Source organism: Melanerpes formicivorus, unplaced genomic scaffold, assembly GCF_026170545.1.
Source record: "Melanerpes formicivorus ecotype bairdi unplaced genomic scaffold, bMelFor1.0.p_v2 SCAF_23, whole genome shotgun sequence".
NCBI classification, from domain to species: Eukaryota; Metazoa; Chordata; class Aves; order Piciformes; family Picidae; genus Melanerpes; species Melanerpes formicivorus.
The window spans coordinates 6,089,516-6,111,449 of NW_027142375.1; the positions used below are offsets into that span (position 1 = coordinate 6,089,516).

At 43.7% G+C, this 21,934-nt stretch overlaps 1 protein-coding gene across 1 annotated transcript in view; it reads left to right on the forward strand.

Annotated features, from left to right (window-relative positions):
• The first annotated feature begins 18,856 nt into the window (after window positions 1–18,856).
• Window positions 18,857–21,934, forward strand: part of SKAP2 (src kinase associated phosphoprotein 2) — a 90,951-nt gene continuing 87,873 nt past the window's right edge. Inside the window, exon 1 of the mRNA XM_068152539.1 lies at window positions 18,857–19,004. Within this exon, the coding sequence (XP_068008640.1) occupies window positions 18,956–19,004 (49 nt within the window). The 5' untranslated portion in view covers window positions 18,857–18,955. The remainder of the gene's footprint in view (window positions 19,005–21,934) is intronic.

Below are 21,934 nucleotides of genomic sequence, written 5' to 3' on the forward strand. Positions count from 1 at the left end.
GCAGTTTCTTTGCAGTGACAACCACATGTATCCATAAATATTTTACAAGTGCAGCTTTCAGACTAGTAAATTTTACTGCCACATCAATGAAGCTTGGAAGTTTATAACCTGGACATTTGTGTGTTGTGAATGTCCAGTTTTCTGCAGATGATGACAGTGAAAGGTTTATATTTTGAAGGTTCTTCTCCTGTAAAGCGCTTTCTACTGTAAGACTCCTGTGTTACACAGCACTTGTGCTTCTTGTCTAATACTCCAATTCATTAAATACTAATTCCACTCAAAGATGTCACAAATAGACTCTTTATGACACATTCCATGCTGCCCACAACTGGTGCAGAATCTTTTCATGTCCAGAAGCACCACAGGGTGATCTCAGGAGAGCTGCAGAAGAAAACCCAATTGTGTACTTTTTACATTCAGTGCACTTTATTATTAACACTACAGAGGTTATCAAATGAAAATGTTGTAATCCAAACTGGCTATGAGCAAAACTATTGCAGGTGACATTCAGGAACTTTATCAAGATCACGGATACAACTTCTTAGCATTAAGACTTCTTCCCATAAGTCAGTGTTACAATTAGTGGTCATTTGGAGAGCTTAAATATGGTTCAGCAAATGGTGTGGATCTTTCCACTTACTTGGATAAAGCAAGGAGAAAATGACAAATTGTGTCCTCAGAGGAAGATGACATTGTAAAAGGGCAGAGAAGAACTGAAAAAAAGAGTATAAAATAGAGGGTCTGGAAATGTGCAAAGAGAAAAAGCTAGATATACTACACTTGGTGAGGGCAAATGCCATGATCACCCTATAGAGTAGAGAGGTGCTTTGTATTGGATCTCCTTACCCAGTTTCAGGACTCTGATATTATAATTACAGAAATAAAGGAAGAATCAAGGTGGGGGGAACAATACAAGGCAAGAACTTTCTTCTGGAGGTTTCTGACCTGTTATGAAAACTGATTTTCCCTGATCCTGCATTGAAACTTCCTTTAATCTTTCAGGAGAATTATACTCTTGGCTGCAAAACCAGACCCATCCCACTAGCTGTCATGTCAGGGAAGCATTATGCCCATGGCAGAGGATATGGTTTGATTCAGCTTGTCTTCCCTGTAGCTTCTGCCGATGGCAGGTCTGCAGAGCTTTTGATGAGAACTAAGCCTTCTTGTCTCTGGCATATTCCTCAAGCAAAGCCAACAGTAAATGCTCTGAGCACAAAAGTGCAGGTATGCACTACATGCATTTTCCTGTACAAGCCAAGGGGAATTCATTCCTGTGGACAAGTGGTTCAAAAAAATCTACCAACAGAACTGATGTTCTCCTTGACTGTTTTCTGCCAGAGTCCAATCCTGTTGATACACAACAACCTGATTAACCCTGCAGCAGGAGGCAGCACAGTGGTGCTTGTTAGGTGAACTTATGTGTCTCAGCAAAATGAACTACATATTAAAAAGTGGTGGGGTTTTTTTTGTTTGTTTGTTTTGTTGGGTGCTTTTTCTTTTGCATGTACACACAACAATTCTTTGAAGCCAGTTACAACTAAAACCACTGTGGATTTTGCTCTTCCAGATTACTGAAGAGTAAGTGCAGATACTTCTTCTTTCCATTGTTTCTAACAAAAGGGATAAAATCAGTCAAGTGCTTGTTAGAGTAACTCAGCAAAACTGCTTTAAAACTGATTGGATCAATTTCCTGTTATCTTGTTACTTCTGACCTGAACAATTAATAAAAGTTCAAGCCAAGTAACTGCAATCAACAACTCTGGCATTATATTCATACATCTCTCTCGTTTTCTTTCTGTACCAAAAGTTCTGCTGCACATTTGATAGGGTTGAGCTTTCCAAGGTAGAGATGAGTGATCTGAGAGGGTATCTCTCTACAACTACCTGAAGGGAGGTTGTAGACAGGCAGATGATGGTCTCTTCTCCCAGGCAGCCAGCACCAGAACAAGAGGACACAGTCTCAGGCTGCGCCAGGGGAGGTTCAGGTTGGATATTAGGAAGAAGTTCTATACAGAGAGAGTGATTGCCCATTGGAATGGGCTGCCCGGGGAGGTGGTGGAGTCGCCGTCATTGGAGGTGTTCAGGAGGAGACTTGATGGGGTACTTGGTGCCATGGGTTAGTTGTTTAGGTGGGTTGGATTGGTTGATGGGTTGGACGCGATGATCTTGAAGGTCTCTTCCAACCTGGTTTGGTATATTCTATTTATCTACTGAGATCCAATGTGCTGGAACATGACATTCAACCTTTCTCCAAGAATTCTCAAACTACTTCACTTTCTCACTCTGCACTGCATACATCTCTGCTTAATTGTTTGTCTTCTAGGTGCAATAATAGAAGATTGCTCAGTTTATTTAGCACATAGGGTCTTACAAGTGCAATGGAACAAAGATGTAAGGAAGCCATGAAACTTCCTCCATCTGGATTTTCCATTTACACACAGGCCTGTCGAATATTCACTAAGTTGGTTGATGAGTGTAAAAAATAAACCACACATACCATATTCTAATGTACCTCATAATCTTATATGCCTAAGATTTCAAAATATAGGCTTCTCAGCTCCTATGATACATGCAAAAATTCCTCCTCTTACATGAGTATGAAAAGAGTGCATCTGTATTGTACCATCAGCCTCCAACTTTCAGAGCAGGTTCTACATCCTTCTAATGTTCCAGAAGGTGGGGAAAAAAAAGAGTGTTTCTGCCTATACTGGAACTCCCCTCCCCACTTCAACTCCTAATTTTTCCTAAAACCTCTTTGAAAACCTTTCTGGATTTGATTTATTTTTCATCCCAGTCCCAGATAGATACAGGCAATAAGCAATATGCCCTCTGCTTGCTCCTTTCCAATCTTGTATGCACAGTTATTAATCTTCATAATGTTTCTCAGACAGGTCTTTGTTCCCTAATGACTCCAGGCACACCTTTGGGCATATTAGTAGGCAAAAGCCCTGATGTTTTTCAGGACACATTTCCCACAGTTTAGTTTATGAACCAAGTTCTGAATGTTTACCCAGGCACTCATTCAAATTTGGACCTCAGCTTCTAAAAGCAGCAAGCAATCGCTGCCTTCAGTGTTGCATGGTTTTGAGGCTCTTTTGCAAATGGATTTTGAACACTTAAGATGCTAAGTTTTGTTGTGAGTCACTGAAGTTGTCTAAGCACGTGTGCAAAATGGACCCTTGCTATGTCAGTCGTTGAAGATGTGGTGTGAATCAATGCCTACATCCTTTCAAAACTGTTACAGAAATTGCACAGAATTTAGATTACCACCTGCCATGTTGCCAGTCTCTAGATTTCTAATGGTTTTGCTTCATAAAAATGAATAAAAGGAAAACATACCTCGTGTGTTGTACTGTCAGCCCACCAAATGGGCACTATAACCAAAGCCAAACCATTTACAATAAGATAGGTTACTTAAATCCCATTATGAGTGCATCAGCACAAAGTCAGCTGGTTACTTGTACAAATTTGCAAGATCTCTGTTCCTTCTCTGGAGTACAAAATCCTGGTCACTGTCAAAGACAAGGAAAACCATCTGGTTGATCAAGCTGGTTCAATATCATAGTATCATAGTATCAGTCAGGGTTGGAAGGGACCACAAGGATCATCTAGTTCCAACCCCCCTGCCATGGGCAGGGACACCCCACACTAGATCAGCCTGGCCAGAGCCTCATCCAGCCTGGGCTTAAACACCTCCAGGGACAGGGCCCCAACCACCTCCCTGGACAACGCATTCCAGGGCTTCACCACTCTCATGGTGAAGAACTTCCTCCTCACATCCAGCCTGAATCTCCCCACCTCCAGCTTCATTCCATTCCCCCTAGTCCTATCACTACCTGAGATCCTGAGCAGTCCCTCCCCAGCCTTCCTGTAGGCCCCCTTCAGATACTGGAAGGCCACAATGAGGTCACCTCGAAGCCTTCTCCAGACTGAACAGCCCCAACTCCTTCAGTCTATCCTCATAGGAGAGGTGCTCCAGCCCTCTGATCATCCTCGTGGCCCTTCTCTGGACACCTTCCAGCACCTCCATATCCCTCTTGTAATAGGGGCTCCAGAACTGGATGCAGTACTCCAGGTGGGGTCTCACCAGAGCTGAGTAGAGGGGGAGGATCACCTCCCTTGACCTGCTGGCCACAGAAATGTTATTTGTGTGTGGACAATGCATCACTGAAAGCATTAGTTTATATACACAATATTCCCTTCCCCTTCCCCTCCCAGATTTGAGAAAGAGACCCTCAAGTGCATTATCGAAATACATGATCCATGCTTGCAGGAGAAAAAGAATGTAATTAAACTACTTAAATGAAAACACAGAAATTCTTTAACTAACTTGTGTGATACGAGTGGCTTCTTAGCTGCCTTTCCTAACTGCCTTTTCTGAGCAGCAGTTTTGCATAGCTCTCAGGTCACTTTGTTCCTCTATTATTTTTCTTCTTTTTCTGAGCATCTAGTTGGCTGAAAGTGCTGCAGATATGATCTCAGATATCTTAAGATATTGATGTTTATATGCATACTGTGCTGTCTTATTACAGGTAGATAACTTCTTGATTAGCCAGAGGGGAAGGGGAAAAAAAAGCCAGTATTATTCCTTAGTCTTATTAAGTAGAATTAAGTAATGATGCAGTCAAATTCATGAAAGTCAACCTCCACAAGAAGGATTTCATTCACTGTGTTTCATCTGAACAGAATTCATTGGACAGTATACTGAGCAGGGTAGTATTTGGAAAGAATTGCATAATTTTCAGGCTGTCTTTCAATTCTCATAATTGTCAAGGGTGTGACACCCTCAGCTGAAATGAGGAAACAGCTGCTCCATGGACTTTATTTTAGAATTAACAATTAACTTTTTTACCTCCCCATTCCCAGAGGTGGAATAACACTTCCCCTATTACTTCCTAGAGTTTATCTTAATGCTTAGAGTACTTACATTGAGCGCGAACCAAATAAGCTAGGTTGGTTAGGCCAAGCCAAACTCTATCTCGTTCCACAAAATATACAAGACCAAAGGAAATAGTTAAGGTTTCGTATTAGATACCACTACTAATTATCACATAGGAACACACAGGATCACACAGGATGTTAGGGGCTGGAAAGGATTTCTGGAGATTGAGTCGACCCCCCACTGCCAGAGCAGGACCATAGAATCTAGCACAGGTTGCACAGGAATGCACTCAGATGGGTCATGAAAGGTTCATGAAGGGTCATGAGGAGACTCCACAACCTCTCTGAACAGTCTGTTCCAGTGCTCTGTGACCCTCACAGTGGAAAGTTCCTCCTCATATTGAGGTGGAACTTCCTGTGCTGTAGTTTATATCCTTTACCCTTGTCCTATCCCAGGCTGCAACTGAGCAGAGCCTGTCCCCTCCCTCTTGACCCCCAGCCCTCTAATATTTATAAGCATATATTAAACCCCCTCTCAGCCTTCTCTTCTCCCGACTAAAAAGCCCCAGGGCTCTCAGCCTCTCCTCACTGGGCACATGCTCCAGTCCCTTCATCATCCTGGTGTTTTCTGCTGGTATCCAGGGAGAAAATTTACTCTCAGAGAAATTATTTTGTTGTTGTGGTTGTTGTTAAAACTTGTTATTTTGATCTGAAAAGCACAGATTTTCCTGCCAGGCAAAATGATAACTTATGGAAAGGTTTCATTGCAGGAGGCACGATTGTGCTTTATTTTATGAAGTACTGATGAGTTTGTTCTTTTTGCATGGGGGCAAAGCAAACCATGAACTGCAGTTGTGCATTATGGAAGATTGATGGAAAATAAAGTTGTTTTAAAACCCCCTTCTTTCACTACCACCTCCCCTTTCCCAACATATCTGCCAGTTTTCTACCCACCCACACCATTTCCCCCCTTTTTCCCCTCAAATCCCAGAGCACCTGGGCTCTGTTGCAGTCTCCTCCCACCCCAGGTGTGGCCACTTGGCCCTCCCCACCCACTCCCCTTTTTAATGCCCCCCAGGAAAGGCAGAAGCTCTAAGCTGAGCCCATCTGGGCTGAGGGATCCTCCTCTCATCGCTGGTGAGTCCAGTCTCCCTGGTGCACACTGGGTGATGGTGGTGGTGACAACAAAGGCCGGGGGGCCTGGTGGCCCCCCGGTTAGATAGGAAGAATGTTGATGTATCCTCCAATACCATCCATGGGTGCTGGCTGTGCCTCCTTACTGGGGCTGAGCTCTTCTGTGTGGTTATCTTGGCTGGTTGGGGGTCTTGTCTCAGGCTCTGGGATGGGTGCTAAAGTGGTGGTGGTGGAGCAGGAGCCTTGAGGAGTAGGTACAAGACCCCTCGTACAGCAGTGGAGTCTGTTCACCCTCATCCAAGCTGGGGTTATAGGACTTTTCCCTGTCCAAGATCAAGTCCTGGGTGTTGGACCATACATGACAGGAGCCCCTATCAATGACTGGCACCAGCCTGCTTGGTATCACAGTGACATTGGGTAGTTTATATCCACTGCCCTTTGTCCTATCACAGGGTGCAACTGAGCAGAGCCTCTCTCCTCCCTCTTGCTCCCCAGCCCTCAGATATTTATAAACATTTCTTAACTCCCCCCTCAGTCTTCCCCAGACTAAAAAGCCCCAGAGCATTCAGTCTCTCCTCATAAGGCAGTGCTCCAGTCCCCCTTGATCATCCTGCTAGCCCTCTGTTGGACTCTCAGGTGGATCCCAGTCCCATGCTACAATGTTCTTTCCTCCTGTCTTTATTGTTCAGTTATTTCCTGTCTTTCAGCTTGTCCCATGAAGAAAGCTTGTACGTGGAAAGCATTGTCAAGCAATTTCCTGGGACACAGTGTTTGCTGCACTTACTGAAATGTCAAGCCTCCTATTGCCTCAATACTTTCCAGTAGTACTTTCACTTTATTAGGTCCCACCTGTGAAGTGGAAAGGAATAGAATTATTGAAGAAAGCTTGCTTTTACTCGACAGGTTTCAAGTACCAGATCTAATTATCATGCCATAAACTGACAATTTCACAGCACAATCTTCTGATAAATACTGTGTTAAGGCCAACACATTAAGTGTACTTTCTCATTATGCCAATTGGAATGGAACCAATATTTTTCTTGCCATGGGCACATTAGAATGTGGTCAGGCAGGAGCTCCAACAAAACCAGGTAATGATTTTATTATAATTAAAGATAATACATTTAGCTTCAAACACAGAACTGGACAGCAATTCCTGCAGGCAGCTACTATCCACAACATATCAGTTTAACAGAGCCACCTGAGAATATAGTGTTCTTGGTGCCAGGCATTTGCTTGCATATGTCTATGTATATAACCACTGTAGGCACTGTCATTGGACCTTTTTTGTTTCATTCTCATGAAGAATTAGACATCTGTGAAACATTTGCTTCATTTAAAATATCATGAAAACATAAAGACAAAAAGGAGAGGAGATCCCATAAATTCTGGACAAAGAAAAAGCTGAAATGTGAGCTCAAAGGCTGTGAGGCCAAAGAGAATCCACAGTGGAGACAGCAGGATCTTTCATACGTGCCAACCTGTGAACAAACCTTCTCCAGAGCTCACAGTCAACCACAAGACAAAAATGTCTGCTTTCAGTAGTCCTGGTCATCGTGAAAGTGCTCATTTATAAAGAAGATGATATAGTCTGCAAAAGAATAGACCAAAGGCAACTACCTGCTTGCACTCCCACGCTCTTGCAAAACCCACGTGAGCTGGCGTGCCCTGCTTGGTAGGACTTTCCACATCTCTTAGAGAAGGTGCCTTGGAAGCAATACCCTGTAACAGGGATATTCCCTGCCATGAAAGCAAATCACCACCTTATCTCATCAAGTTTTCCTCTTTGATTTAGAAACAACTAGAAGTAAATGCTTGGCTTGATACTATTATTTCTTCTCTTGTATAGAAAGCTGATAAAGCTAGAAAGTTGTGTGATAAAAGCACTATGCATGTCAGGACATCATTGCCAGCCCCTTTCAACAAACATATGGCATAAAACATGATAAAAAACGTGCAGATCAGAGTCTCTTCTATAGTGTCACAGGACACAAAATACATATGGAGGAGACAGAGGACAGTATTCTGAGTAAGAGAGCCTTCAGATCTGCAGGTCATGAAGCCATAACACAGGAAGTGAACAGGAAGTGAATTTTTGACACAGCCTTCCTGAGGTACAAGTAATACACTTTGAATCTTCTCTATATGCTGATCCTAGAGCCAACTATTATAATGTTACCAAACCTTTAAAAAGTTAGGGACATTTTGAAGGACTACAGGTGAACATGGTCTCTCCCTTTTCCCTTCTGCTCTCCATGTGACTTGTTGTAGCTGAAGAAATACCTGCCTGCAGGGGACTTCACCCCATAGTGTAGGCTGTTGTGCAGGACAGTGCTGAGAAGCATTGAGATATTGCATTTATTTAAGGCTGCAATATTACTCTAGCAGATCATGTCTGTGAATTGTGGTTGCTAATACATAACTTAGAAAGGTATCTTAGTCTGATCATGTCATTGGCCAGCTATGATCTATTGGGTAATTTTGGCAAAGCATCAATTACTTCTTTAAGCACACAACCCTCACATGTCAGTTTTTATCTTTGGAGCCATGTCCCATCAGGACAAGAATGTGAAAATTAATTCAGATGACATGCTGTTGGTATGGTGCAAATAAACAGTGTTCTGACATATCTCAAAGGCATTTGCATAACTGCAAGGTGCAGGTGTTTGAAAAAAAATAAAACAACTAAAAAAACCCTGGCATGGCTTATGAATGCTGCAGTGTTAGCAGCTTCAGGCTTCCTGGCCAAAACATACTCCTAACACTATGACAAGCGTGGCAGTTTTAGGCTATGCCTAGGAAAATTTTCCACAGGCTGAGTAGAAAAGTGGTAGAATGTAAATAAAATAACCATTGAAAGCAAAAGAAAAATAATTACAAGGTCTAAATAATAATCCCATTGGTCTGATTACTAACATAAAGTCAGTTGTGTAAATTTTCTCCCTTTTCAACTTTCCTGTTCTGGCAGATACTAGCTGGCGCTTTTGCTTGGCTGGTGCTGCCCTTGGCTGCATTTTTCGCTGTTGCTAAATACTAACAAGCTGCTCTCTGCTCTTCTCTTTCTCTTTGGGTTGGGGAGCAAGAGAGCAGAGAGGGGGAAGCTGTTGGTGACCCCCTGGTTTTTTCCAGGGGGTTGTTGTTTATAAATTGCAAACATATGAGGACAGACTGAAGGAGTTGGGGCTGTTCAGTCTGGAGAAGAGAAGGCTCCCAGGTGACCTAATTGTGGCCTTCCAGTATCTGAAGGGGGCCTGCAGGAAGGCTGGGGAGGGACTGCTCAGGATATCAGGTAGTGATAAGACTAGGGGGAATGGAACGAAGCTGGAGGTGGGGAGATTCAGGCTGGACGTGAGGAGGAGGTTCTTCACCATGAGAGTGGTGAAGCCCTGGAATGGGTTGTCCAGGGAGGGGGTTGAGGCCCCGTCCCTGGAGGTGTTTAAGCCCAGGCTGGATGAGGCTCTGGCCAGGCTGATCTAGTGTGGGGTGTCCCTGCCCATAGCAGGGGGGTTGGAACTAGATGATCCTTGTGGTCCCTTCCAACCCTGACTGATACTATGATACTTGTCCAGTTGTCTTTCAAACAAAAAAATGCAGTCCATGATGCCCATGGCTTCTAGACTGTGAGCAAGTTAGTTTTATCTTGGGTGTGGATGAGCATTACATTGTTGACATTCGTAGAGCTGTATGGGTTTTTATTTGTAGCAAAATGTATTTCACGCCTTTCACTGCATCTGTGTACACAAGTGCAGCATCTTTCAAATTACATGGTAAGTATATCAATCATTGTGGCTTTGGCACAGACTTCAAAGGCTCTTAAAGTGCCTTCAACCCTCGTGGTCCCTTCCAACCCTGACTGATACTATGATATGTAAACATCATTGGAGGTGTTCAGGAGAAGACTTGATAGGGTGCTTGGTGCCATGGGTTAGTTGATTAGGTGGGTTGGAATAGTTGATAGGTTGGATGCGATGATCTTGAAGGTCTCTTTGAACCTGGTCTACTCTATTCTGTTGTATATTTTGTACATATTCATTGCATTTTCCTATTTCTAGTTTGTAGTTGTGCTTGTAAATACATCCTCATTTGCTTTCAACTGATCTGGTCTGGTAATTTTATTTGGGGTGGGGGGTGTAACTTCAACGCACCACAAGAAGAAAGGAAATGTATCAGTTCATAGAGTAATTCCTGAACTATATCAGGCAGTGATGACTTTCTGAAAAAGCTACTGATAACTAAACCAGAGGAAGAAAAATCCCACAAGGCAGCAGCTGCATACATGGAGATGAACTGGCAGTCTTACATAGCTGAGACGTTAAACCCCTTTGGACTAAGTCAGTACAGTAAGTTGGCAATGGTTCGAGGGAGACAACTCTTTTCCTGTTGCTTGCAGTTGCCATGAATTTACTGGAAGCACTGAGTCATGCTTAATTAGTAGCGCCTTGGGTTATTTTTGTATTGTTTTAATGCATTTATAGTATCTGCTACTTTCAAGAACACGTATTATTCTTCAGAGTATTGCATTGTAAACTGGCACAACGATTCTTCTAAGATACTGAAACCCAGAAGAAAAAAACCAAACCCAACAAAACACTTTTCAGTATCTTCTTGTGACTTAATTCCCAGCAGACAAATCTATGGATGATAAACTTTCTTCATACAAGTCAGTTAATCAAGTAATGGGTTGGTTATTAACTAATACATGCAGTTGGCTCCACACCTAAATTCCTCAGAGATAGTGCAATGATACCTATTAGAACAATTGCACAGCTTTCTGTATCTAAATAGAAAGCAACACCTTCCCCCCACCCCCCGACCCCTTGCTGTTTGTAAGGAGAGCAGGAAAGTGTTAATATTTTAAATCACTGACAAATCTCAGTGGAAAACATCTTTGCTCGTGGTGTTTGTTCACCACATGGTGCGTGCTTCAGAAGGTGCTAAATCAGCAAAACTGCTGAATTTGAAATACCAGGAACATTCATCTGCCTCTGAATTCAGTTATGCTCTGTGCAAAGATCCTGAATGGGATCTGATAGTGTAACAGCAATGTGGAATTGCATATTAAACATACCTAACCTGTCATTAAAAAACTCTAATTACAGCCATCAGATGAGTCCCTGTGCTGCTACTTGTCATGCTATATCTATATATCATTTTAATGGGAGAAGATAGTATTTCTGATTATGTTGCTTAATGTACAATATTTGAAAGTTATGGGCCTGAACCTGTTCCCATGGAGGTCAATGACAGTTTTGCCATTGTCTTCAATTAGAGCAGGATGTGGTTTTATGATACTAGGGTTTCATTTGCATTAATTAATTTACTTAGTAGGTAATGAAAAACTTGGGGGAAAAAAAAAAAGCAAGCCCTTTGGCTCACGAGTTTGGCACTGGATTTAATACTTTCATTAGGAATAATTGCATTGATAAACTTTTAAGCAGGAATGGGTAAGATGGATCAGTGTATTAGGGCAAACTCGAGCTTACCAGCAGTTAACTTGGATGCCCCAAGCCTGCCTTCTGTGCCCTAGCCCTGTTTTCTTTCTTGATTAGGTATAGGATGTCGAATCTTTAGTCCTTAACAGTGTAAGATAAAAGCACAACAGCCTCACACTCTATGGATTTATACACTTCATACATAATGGAGACATTTGCTCAGCAGACATTTCAGAACTGGCAGATGGTGTTCAAGTCAGCAGCTTCACTGGGAATGGAAAGGATGGATGGGTGATAAGGCTGAGGTGGTTCTTCATAATGTGTTTGAAGCCGGGAGTTATCTGTGTGGGAAGACCCATACAGATGTTGCTGAATGCAAACACAATTGTGTTGAAGAAGCCTTACATAGGATGCTTTGATTTCTTAAATTAAACATAACATTTCAATCTCCTAACTCTTTTAGCTTTTTAGCTGTTGACAGCATCAACTCTGTTAGCATTGGGCTGGCTCATGCCTGGGAAAGGTAAGAAGCTGTGGAAACAGCAATGGGGCAGTTCGGCCAAGCTAGCAGGATTGTACTGTGCCAGCTGGTGGGGGTGTAGGGCAGTCTCAGAATGCACAGTCTGGGACTGAAGAATTGGGAGAAGTCTATAGAAATCTATACCTTTCACAGAAAGGACAGGAATCAAATGATCTGGTGAGCTAGTGAAAGCTGGAGGATCTTACAGTTGGAGAGGTGGTATGGCTGAGCAGTGGATGTACTTGTCTGGGATTTCTGTGACCTGGTTGATTTCCACAGGCTGCCACATACTTCCCCTGTCATCCTGGCAAAGCTGCTTCTCCTGGACAGTGCTCCTACAGCCTGGGGGTAATAGCTCCTCTTTACCTTGTAAGGCTTCTGTTTTGGTTGGGTTTGTAAGGTGCTTAGTTACCAAGTGTCAGAAGCTATAAAGTATCAAGATCAATTGAAAACCTGTCAGTCAGATCTTGAAAACCCATCAGTCTCTGCATTCAGAGCTTTTTATTAAATTAAGAAGGGGAAAAAAAAGGAAACAATATTGGCTTGGGGTCTGTTTTCCCCCTTTAGCATATTGCTATGATTGTCTTGGGCTACTTTTAGCCAGGCACAGTGTAGTTTATGGACATTATTGTAGAAATACTTGCTGAGAAAAGCTATTTTATTAATTGAGTAGTCTCCCTGTAAACCATGTGATATCCCAGAAGACACTTTATAAATAAAGTGTATTTACATCAGGAGTTCTTCAAGGTTCTCTGTTTTACAAAATAATAATAATTCACAGCTTAAACTAAATCCATTGAGGTGAAGTTTATCAGTTGAGCACTTAAATAAAATGGGATCAAATGCAATCGCTAGTGGAGACAACAAATGCTTCTTATTTGGCATGATATTTCACGTAACTATGTATCACCTTAAAGAACTGATGATGTAATTGATGATGTTCATCTTGTAGAGAAAATGAGTTTGCATGGCAAGGAATGAGCCTGATGCATCTGCCTCACTTGGGCTAGTCCTATGGGAGCCTGGAGACGATTTTCTCCTGTGTTTCCCAGAAACAATGTGGAAATCAGACAAGAAGTTTTGAAATGTTATGATGCTTTCCAGATTTGTTGCTCTTTGTGGCAACCACAAAAAAAAAAGTAGCAGCAAACCAACCCCAAAAGCTGGGAATGCTGCAGTTAAGCAGCACATTAAGTTAAGCACATTAAGACAAAAATTCATTCAAGTTGTTTTAAAAAGAAAGGCAGAGAGCTAATGCCTGTGCACATGACATAACATTTAGCTCTTCTTGTTAGCTAAACTACAGTTTGTCACATATTACTTTTTGAGGTTGATGGAAGCCCTCTTCTAAAGTGCACCTTGACTTTTTAAAGAACAACAGAGCAGCTCTCTTTAACTTCTTTAACTCTTAGCTTACCATGCCTCTAAGGTTTAGTGAAAGGCTTTCAGTGTGTCAGTTAAAACACTGGCAATACTGAGGCTGTAAGGCAGTACTCCCTAGCTTGTTGCAGAAGCTCTATTTATGTTTTACCCTGGTTTTGATTCAGTTCCGCTTCAGACCAAAGGGAAATGTAGCACTTGGTGCTGTGGTCTAGTCATGAGGCCTGTGGTGACAGGTTGGATGCTATGATCTTTGAGGTCTCTTCCAACCTTAGTGATACTGTGATTATGTCAAGAAGTTTTGCAGCTTTGGAACCCCCTATGTTTTTCCTGCAAATGCTGCTACTTCTACAACAGTACAGATGAGAGAACTTTAAAAAGGGGATTGCCCTGCTGCTCACAAAACACAATACAGGCACACTTAATCTGGTTGTGCCTCAAGGCTTCTGCTAATTATGGTGAAACTTACCTCCAAGTCTCTGAAGTTACAACTTTTGCTTGGGTTATCTTTTTATTTAGAGGACACAGTCTCAAGCTGCACCAGGGGAAGTTTAGGCTCGAGGTGAGGGGAAAGTTCTTCACGGAGAGAGCTGTTAGCCATTGGGATGTGCTGCCCAGGGAGGTGGTGGAGTCACCATCCCTGGACGTGTTCAGGAGGGGATTGGACGTGGCACTTGGTGCCATGGTCTAGTCATTAGGTCTGTGGTGTCAGGTTGGACTTGATGATCTTTGAGGTCTCTTCCAACCTTGGTGATACTGTAATACTATTTCATTTACCTTTCAAATAATGATGAAGTTTTGCCTTTGTTTCCAGAGAATGCAACAGGCTGTTTTTGCATGTTTACTCACCTCAGAGTTAGTAAGACTTTTCATTGCTCCAAATTATTCATCAGTTATCAAGAGGCTAAAGAAAAGTTTATGTAAGACCTAGTTGTTAACTCCAAAGAGAGCTTCCCTTCTTGCTTCTTTCTGAAACTCAGGCTCAGCTGCAAAAGCACCATCTGGACATCTCTATGCATCCTTACTGGAGAAACGGGGAGAGGAAGAGTATTCATTCCTTTAGTATTTAAGATGTGTAGGAACAAAAGGCTAGATACAAACAGGAACAAATGGATTAAGTATGTATGAGCTGAAATCAAACAACTTTATTCAGCTGGTTGTCTCCACTCTTTGTCGGAACTATTTGCATGATGAGCAGCAGAAGTCATCTTTCTGTGATTCTTGGGCAGTTATCATTGGCTTGCTTTCATAGACCTAAGTGAGACAAAACGTCCACACAAATCTCACACTTTGCCAAAACTAACTTTCAGGATGTTCCATTTGAACCAGTCCAGCTGGAAAAGTCACCTCAAAACAGGATCTTGGTGAAACTCTGTAGCCTTTATCTGAGTTTCCTTACTAATTTGGTTTTTAAAGATGACACTGAGCTTGTTTGTTTAATAAAATACTGAATAATGCACAGTCCAATACAAACTAATGGATGATCAGGTAAAAAAGAAATACTTATGCAAGAATATTTCCCCCAACATTTAATGCTTAGAAGACATAATTCAAAGCTATATTTATTGTCTTGTAGTTTCAATAATGTAAGCACCAATTTTTCTTTCCAGAGGTATATCTTTGCTAGGTTGAAATATATTAAAGTACAAAAATAAAAGAAGAATTATGCTCTTGTTGTTCCATACTTGGAAAGGTGAAGACTTCAGCATTAAAAAGAATAGTTCTGAAGGCTGACTACCTGCTCAGCCGTGACACGGCACACAGCAAATTATCTAGGGGACTGTTTTTCATCTGTTCCTGTTCAGCACCTCTCTGTGGTTGTATAGCTGGACAAACATGGAGAAGGAAGGGAATGACTTGTGTTCCTTGACATGTGTTTTTGAACCTTCTGGGAGTTGTGATCCTCAGGCTGAGGTCTTAATATCAGAGGGTTACAGAAAGTAACATTCAGAGCAAGACAGTACCAGCCTGGGAATTACTTGATAAAGGGCAGGTCACCTTCACAAAAAGTACATGATTGTTTAAAACTCAGAACATGAAACAGTGACACCAAAGCATCCAAAATGTGTAGACAAAAGGTGGGCATAGCCTTTTATCATAATATAAACTCACAAAGAAACAAGCAGTTGGTATTCAACAATTTTACAATCTCAGTGCGTTTGAGTTCCATTTGTGCTCATCAAAGCATCTCATAAGCAAAAAAGAGCATTCAGCTCATGTTCCATGGGCTGAATTCTCAGGGCATGACCGTGGTTCCTAACCCTAACAAAGCGCAGCCAGTGCAACCCAAGTGTGCAAACAATACTTGAATGCTTTAAAAAGATTTTGTTTCTGTGTAAAACACCTATAAGGGGATAGCAAAACAAGCAGCTTTCATGGAGATGGATTCTGAATAGAAGAGGATGCATGAAACTTCAATGAGTTGGTACCCAAAGCAAAAAAGTTAATTTGCAAACTTATTCTCAAAACAACTGCTGTGATGTCATGAATGTTTCTCTGCCTGAGAGGAAATAATTTGAACTTGAGCAGTAGCAGCAAATCCTAAGAAAACACTAATATTTTGCCAGAGGACAAAGGGTTCAGAATGTTTTTCCACTGTTAGAGGCACTAGCTTTTCTTCAGTGCAGCAGCCACAGTCAAAATTAATAGAGTTGCCATAGTTAGAGCACTGTCACACAATAATACAATTTTCTGACCTTTTTAAACCCAGAAGGTTTTGCATGTCTTTATAAAGAAAGCACTTCTGTAAAGAAAGTCTGTGCTCTCTCCACTTAACAGCTACATATGCATGCCAGAAATCGTTCCCAACTACTGTTTAATGTAATTAAACAATTAAAAAATATAAATATTCTGATTATAGACCAGCTATCTTGTTTGGAATCTGCCACAAGAAGGCAGACAGCCAGTGGGGTGAACAGATGAGAACCCAGAGCAGCCTCAACAAGGCTGCTGCTGCTTGTATGAGACAGTGCAGGGAGCACACACTCTAATCCAATTAATTTTCTGTTAAAGGACATGTAGAGAACAAGCAGTAGCTGTGCATAGGTCTTGTTTATTTCCTCTCCTAGAATCTAAGCTTTTAAAGCAGGGCTGCAGAAAAGGGGAACATTTCAGAGGGAAAATGGTAGATTTCCCAGTAGATTGGATATCTTGGATTTCTTCAGAGGGGCAAGGCACCAGCGATACTGCTCCTGAATAGGAAACTTTATTCTTCCTACAGCTATGCTACCACAGACTCTGCAGATTCAGGTAGGCTATTACTCCTGAACTCCCTGGTTTTGTAGCTCTCCCCACACAGAAGGACAATAAACTTCTGTATGCTCCCTGTGGTGTTGCTACCCACAAACCCCTGATCTATGAGCCTGATTAGGCAAAGCAGTGGGTCTGGTTTTGATGAGGCACAAGCTGTGGAATCCTCAGAAACCAGGCAGAATTGGCACTGAAGCCAGACTTGTTTCAGTGAAGGAGTCTGTTTTGAATTATGCTTCCTATTAGTGGTAGATTTAAAAATTAGGGAACTATGAGTAAATCTGGAATTTAACAAGGCTCAAAACAGGCCTAGGTCACAAATCTTGCTAACTGTGTGATGGGCTTGTCTTCAGTTCAGCAACAAGGAGGTCTTTTAAAAAAAAAAGTGAGTGGGAAAAAAACACAGAGTAATATATGGGGAGTGGGGGGAAGTAATAAAGGGAAGTTATTTCTTCCCATTTTATGTTTTAATACTCAGGGAAAGCTCACACAAATAGTAAATATATGGAACAAATTATGACAAAAAGTGATCTCAAACGAAAGGACTACAACAGTTCAAGTGACACCCTTGACTCATTTCTAGAATAGAAATGGAGAGCTATAAAATCAACCAAGATAGCAGGATTCTGAAAAAGGACAAGATGAGACTACAAGCTCTTTCCCCATTCCTTATGGCAGCTTCCCAAGACCGCACAGCTGAAATGTGTAATCTAACATAAGAGCAAAGAGCCCTCCCTGCCGACTACAGGAAAACTAATACAATATACTCTTGTACCAGAGGAGTACAAATAAAGGGGCAAGATCTATTTATCCACACATGGACCTAGATGCATGTGGATGTTAATTTTGAAATGAAGTAACATGAAAATCATCATGCAACACTATACAGGTCAGTTAGTTAACTGCTTGAGTTTCAGTCGAGATGGCCATAAAATCAGGCAATAAAGCTTCGATGCTTTGAAAACCCAGATGCATTTGAAATGAGTTGCTCCATGTAATTAAAAGAGATGTGAGAGGTCAGGGGAACAATATAATCTAACACCATACCTACGCTGCAGACTTCAGCTGGCACAGCTACATCAAGCAGAAGTACAAAACTGATTAATATCTGGCTGATACAGCTGTGCCACAAGTGTTAATATAATTACACTGGTATAAAGGTGAAATTTCATAAATTCTTTTCCCTGCTGGTGGGTTTTTATTTTTTTTCTACGCTGGTATGACACACAGATGTGCAAATGTAACTGCAGCTGTGACATAAACGCTTGCTGTAGTAATAACATCGATACAGCCCAAACCACCAAGGTCACAGAAGCACATTTTAAGAGTTTACTTTGACTGTTTCTACACTAAACATGTTACATCACTGAGGCGCATCACGAAGTCAGCCCTTCCAGCAGCCCAGCTTGTTGCTCAGGGACAGCATCCCTTCCTCTCTCTGCCCAGGCATCCATGCTAACATATGCTGATACCAGTAGGTTTGCTCCCACTGCTTCACTTTCCACTCATTCCCCTGCGTGCCTCAATGTGTGCATGTGATTTCTTCAAGTTGTGTCCTGATTTTGCCAGATACAACCGTTGGGGCACTGGCACACCTGTGGCATGAGGTTGGGCTGCAGCCTCCTATCCCAAAGCCTGACACTGGTAATGACAGAAGGAAGAAGGGCCACCAGCAGAGCTTTGCTGAATGCCGGGGCCGTCATTCTCTCCCTTATGCCCCCAGTAGTTGCATCCCGCCTGCCAACAGGAGAGCTGAGGCCACTACCACTATAAAAATATTCTGAAGACACTAGAATAAAAATGTATCGCTCTCCATACCCACCACCCGGCTCGGCCCTGAGAAGAGATACGGCCGTCAGCCCCCGGCTTGGGCGGGGCAATCAGTGACCAATCAGAGAGCGGTTTCTGGGCGTTCTTATCCATCAGTCATCTTTATTTGGGTGTCGGGGCGGAGACGAGCAGACGACTAGCGCTGAGCGCCATATTTGACTCTGGCAAGAGAGCCGGGCCTGCATGATGCCCTCACGCAAAATGGCTCCTGGCAGCAGTCATGTGGGAGGCAGTCCCTGTGGCAGGGGCGTTGCTGGGGACACCCCGCAGCCTGCACAGAAAACGGGACGGGGACGAGGCACATGCGCAGCACCAGAAGGCGGAGAGGAGAGGAGGGGCGGGGAAAGCGCTAAGAAGCCCCGCCCCGAGCACGAAAATCCCCGCCCCCGCGGTTCACAGCCATGCCCTTGCGGCCGGGGAGGGGGCGGGGCTTTCGGTTCCTCCGCCGTGGGACCGAGTCTGGGGCGAGTCGCCGAGCCCCTCCCGCGGGGTGTCCCCAGCAGCCTGGCTGCCTCCCGCCGGCCTCAGCATGGACGGTGAGCTCGCCGTTCCCGAGGAGGTCTTCACCCTCCTGGCAGGTAAGGCTGGCTGCAGGCAGAGAGAAAGGGAGGGCGGGCTTCCCGGGGGGCGGGCGGTGAGCAGGGCGGAGGGGAAGCTGAGGGGGGCGGGCCGGCGGGGGCGTGTGACGGGCTGGGGTAGCCCGTGCGGCCGGGAGTTGCGGGGGTACCAGCCCCTTGAGCCGCGGCCACTGCGGAGCGTTTCTCAGCGTGCGCTAGACCCTCGCTTCCACTTAATGGATTCAGGAGTTATCCCCGGCTCCCCGCCAGCTCCTCTTCCCCGGTTACTTCCTACCCCGTGCCCCCCCAGCGGCGGCAGCCCTGCGGTGCGGTGCTTCCTTTCCCCGCTGCTGCTCGGCGAACCCGAAATGAGGAAGGAGAGAGATCTGACTCCCGTTCCCTTCCTGGCTGTCGTGCTGCGGCTCAGCGCTCGCAGCTCCCCGTTCGCCCTTGGGAAGGGGTGAGGTGTGTGTGTGACCCTTGCAGAACTTCTGGGATGTAAAAGTCCTCTGCTGAAGGAACCGGGAGTCAAATAGGACCCGTGGCCCCGTGGCTGATCGCGGAGCGCTCAGGGGAAAGCTTCTCCCCTTCCAGGTGTGTCAATGCCCGGCAGGTACTGCCGGGAGTGACACCGTGCGGTCATGGTGCCAGCAGGGCCGTCTCCCCGCCCTAAATGAAAAAAAAAAGGACACTTCCTCGCTAAACAGCCAAGGCTTATGTCAGCAAAGTGAATTAAAACGTTACAGAATTGCTGGCATGTTGTCACATCACTCAAATAGGTCTGCACATTTACGGATACGTTGGAGCATAGGAACGAGATGGTTTCTCACCATGCGGGTGGTGAGGGACTGAGAAGTTGTGGATAGTCCAAGCCTGGAAGTGTTGCTTTGGATGGGGGGTTGGACTTGATATCTGGAACGTCCCTTCCAACCCCTAACATTCTGTGATTCTGTGTGATTTTGTGAAAGCCAAGTTGGATGGGCCCTTGAGGAACTTGTCTAGTAGGTCCAAGGCAGGGGCATGGACCTGGATGGTCTTTAAGGTCCCCTCCAAGCCAAACCATTCTGTGATAAAAAGTTACCAGCAACAGTATTAGTAGAAACTTAAATAGCATCATACTGATGATATTTTTCTTTTATGTTCAAGGTTTCTATTTATTTTTTTCTTCTTAAACTTTTCCCTGTCCATTGTCCACTGTCCAACAAATTGTACATTTCCAGTCTGAGAAATGGCTTTGCTACCCTGAAACAATTTAAGTTTCAGTGGAAGTTTCTGTCTTTTGAGAACTTCTGTTTCTGCAATGGGAACTTGTGTAGGTCTGACTTAAACCATCCTAATTACCCATGCTTTTCAAAATCTTCCCTCAGCTGTACTTGCTTCCATGGCTGGGCACCGGCTAGAATCTAGTGCAGCTCATCACCTTTGATGACTTTTTAAAGATGCTTTGATGGTAGAAGTTAACACTTTGAAACAATACTGCTCCTACCAGTCAGCTTTCTCATCTCTAAAGGGCTTTTGCCAACTGTTTTAAGCTGCTACTTGTAACCACGTTATTTGTGGGTTGTACCATCTGTAGTAAAATCTGCATGGAAGGCTACCTGAAAAAAAAAAGAATGTTTCTGATGATTTCTTCTCATAGCTTAGGTTCCTAATCATAAAAGATAAAATAAATTAGAATATTAGCCTTAGAGAGCCTTTCCAAACATTATTTTATGTGGTGTTACTGTATTCTGGAGCCCGTGATGACATGAAGTATGTGTTTGTTTTGAAGCACTTTTTGCTGGGTGAAGCGGATGTTGAAACTCTTCTGTGTTTTAAGTTCTTTATGGATTTTTTTGTGAGGGGGAGGGTGTGATGCAGATGGGATTATTCCCAAATGGTGGGGCTGTAGTTCCATCCCTGGGCAGTTGATTCCAGTGACTCCTTCTACTCCTCCAAGTGAATGCAAACTGTGGTTTGCATTCCGGTGCTCTGCTTCCAACGCATCCAGGTTGGAATCCCTTGTCACACCAGAAACCGATGGGTTCCGCCCCTTGTAGTTTGATGCCATGAGATTACACTGGGCACCTGTATCTACTAAAGGTTTATACTCTTGTGGGTTCAACTTGTCAAACCCTTGGTTCAATACAGTCCAAAAACCCAGTTGTCTCCCTCCTCCATCTGGTTGGAAGCAGTGGAAGCAGGGTCTCTCTAATTCTGACTGAAATGATTTGCATCTTGTGAAGATGCTGTGGGAGTCCCTTCAGGAGGATCAGAAGCAATATAAGCTTGTCTGCTGTTTTTGGGTGACTTTCCACTGAAAACTCAGGCGGCATTCTTCGGGGAACAATTTCCTTGTAATTCACGGGCTCATGCAGCTAGGACTGAAATGGGTTTTCTGTCCCACTTCCTCATGTCCTCTCCATGGTCATGTAAGTAAACCCACACTCTCAGACAGGCGAGCACCTGTTCCTCATGGCTGAAACACAGGACTGTAGAGGTGGGGAATAGAACATGTTCTTCTTGAGTTGATGGACCTCACCAGACAGTTCCTTCACAGACAAAACACAGGCCTGGACAAAGGAAGAGAGGCTTCTCTTGCATTGCTGGGCCCTGCTAGAGATTTCATCCACAGTTTGTCTGTGGCCATCTTCCAAAGCCAGAGATAAAGACTGAGCAACCAGACCTGGTGCTTTCTCTTGTCCTCATGATGAGTTTGATTCATCCTCATCCTTTGCCAGGGGAGCTGCTTAACTTGTATGCTTCTTTTTTCTGTACAGGGGCAACTGATACTGGCACAGGATGGTTCTTCGGTGCAGCTGCCATGCCTGTTGCTCTGTCTGTAGGCCCAGAGACCTTGTCTTGCCCCTGAGCGCTCTGGACTATGATGAGAAGTGAGCGACAGGCATGGGCCCGACCCCAAGATGTTGCAGTGCCATCTGTCTCTTGGGAACTTCCAGGCTGACAGCAGA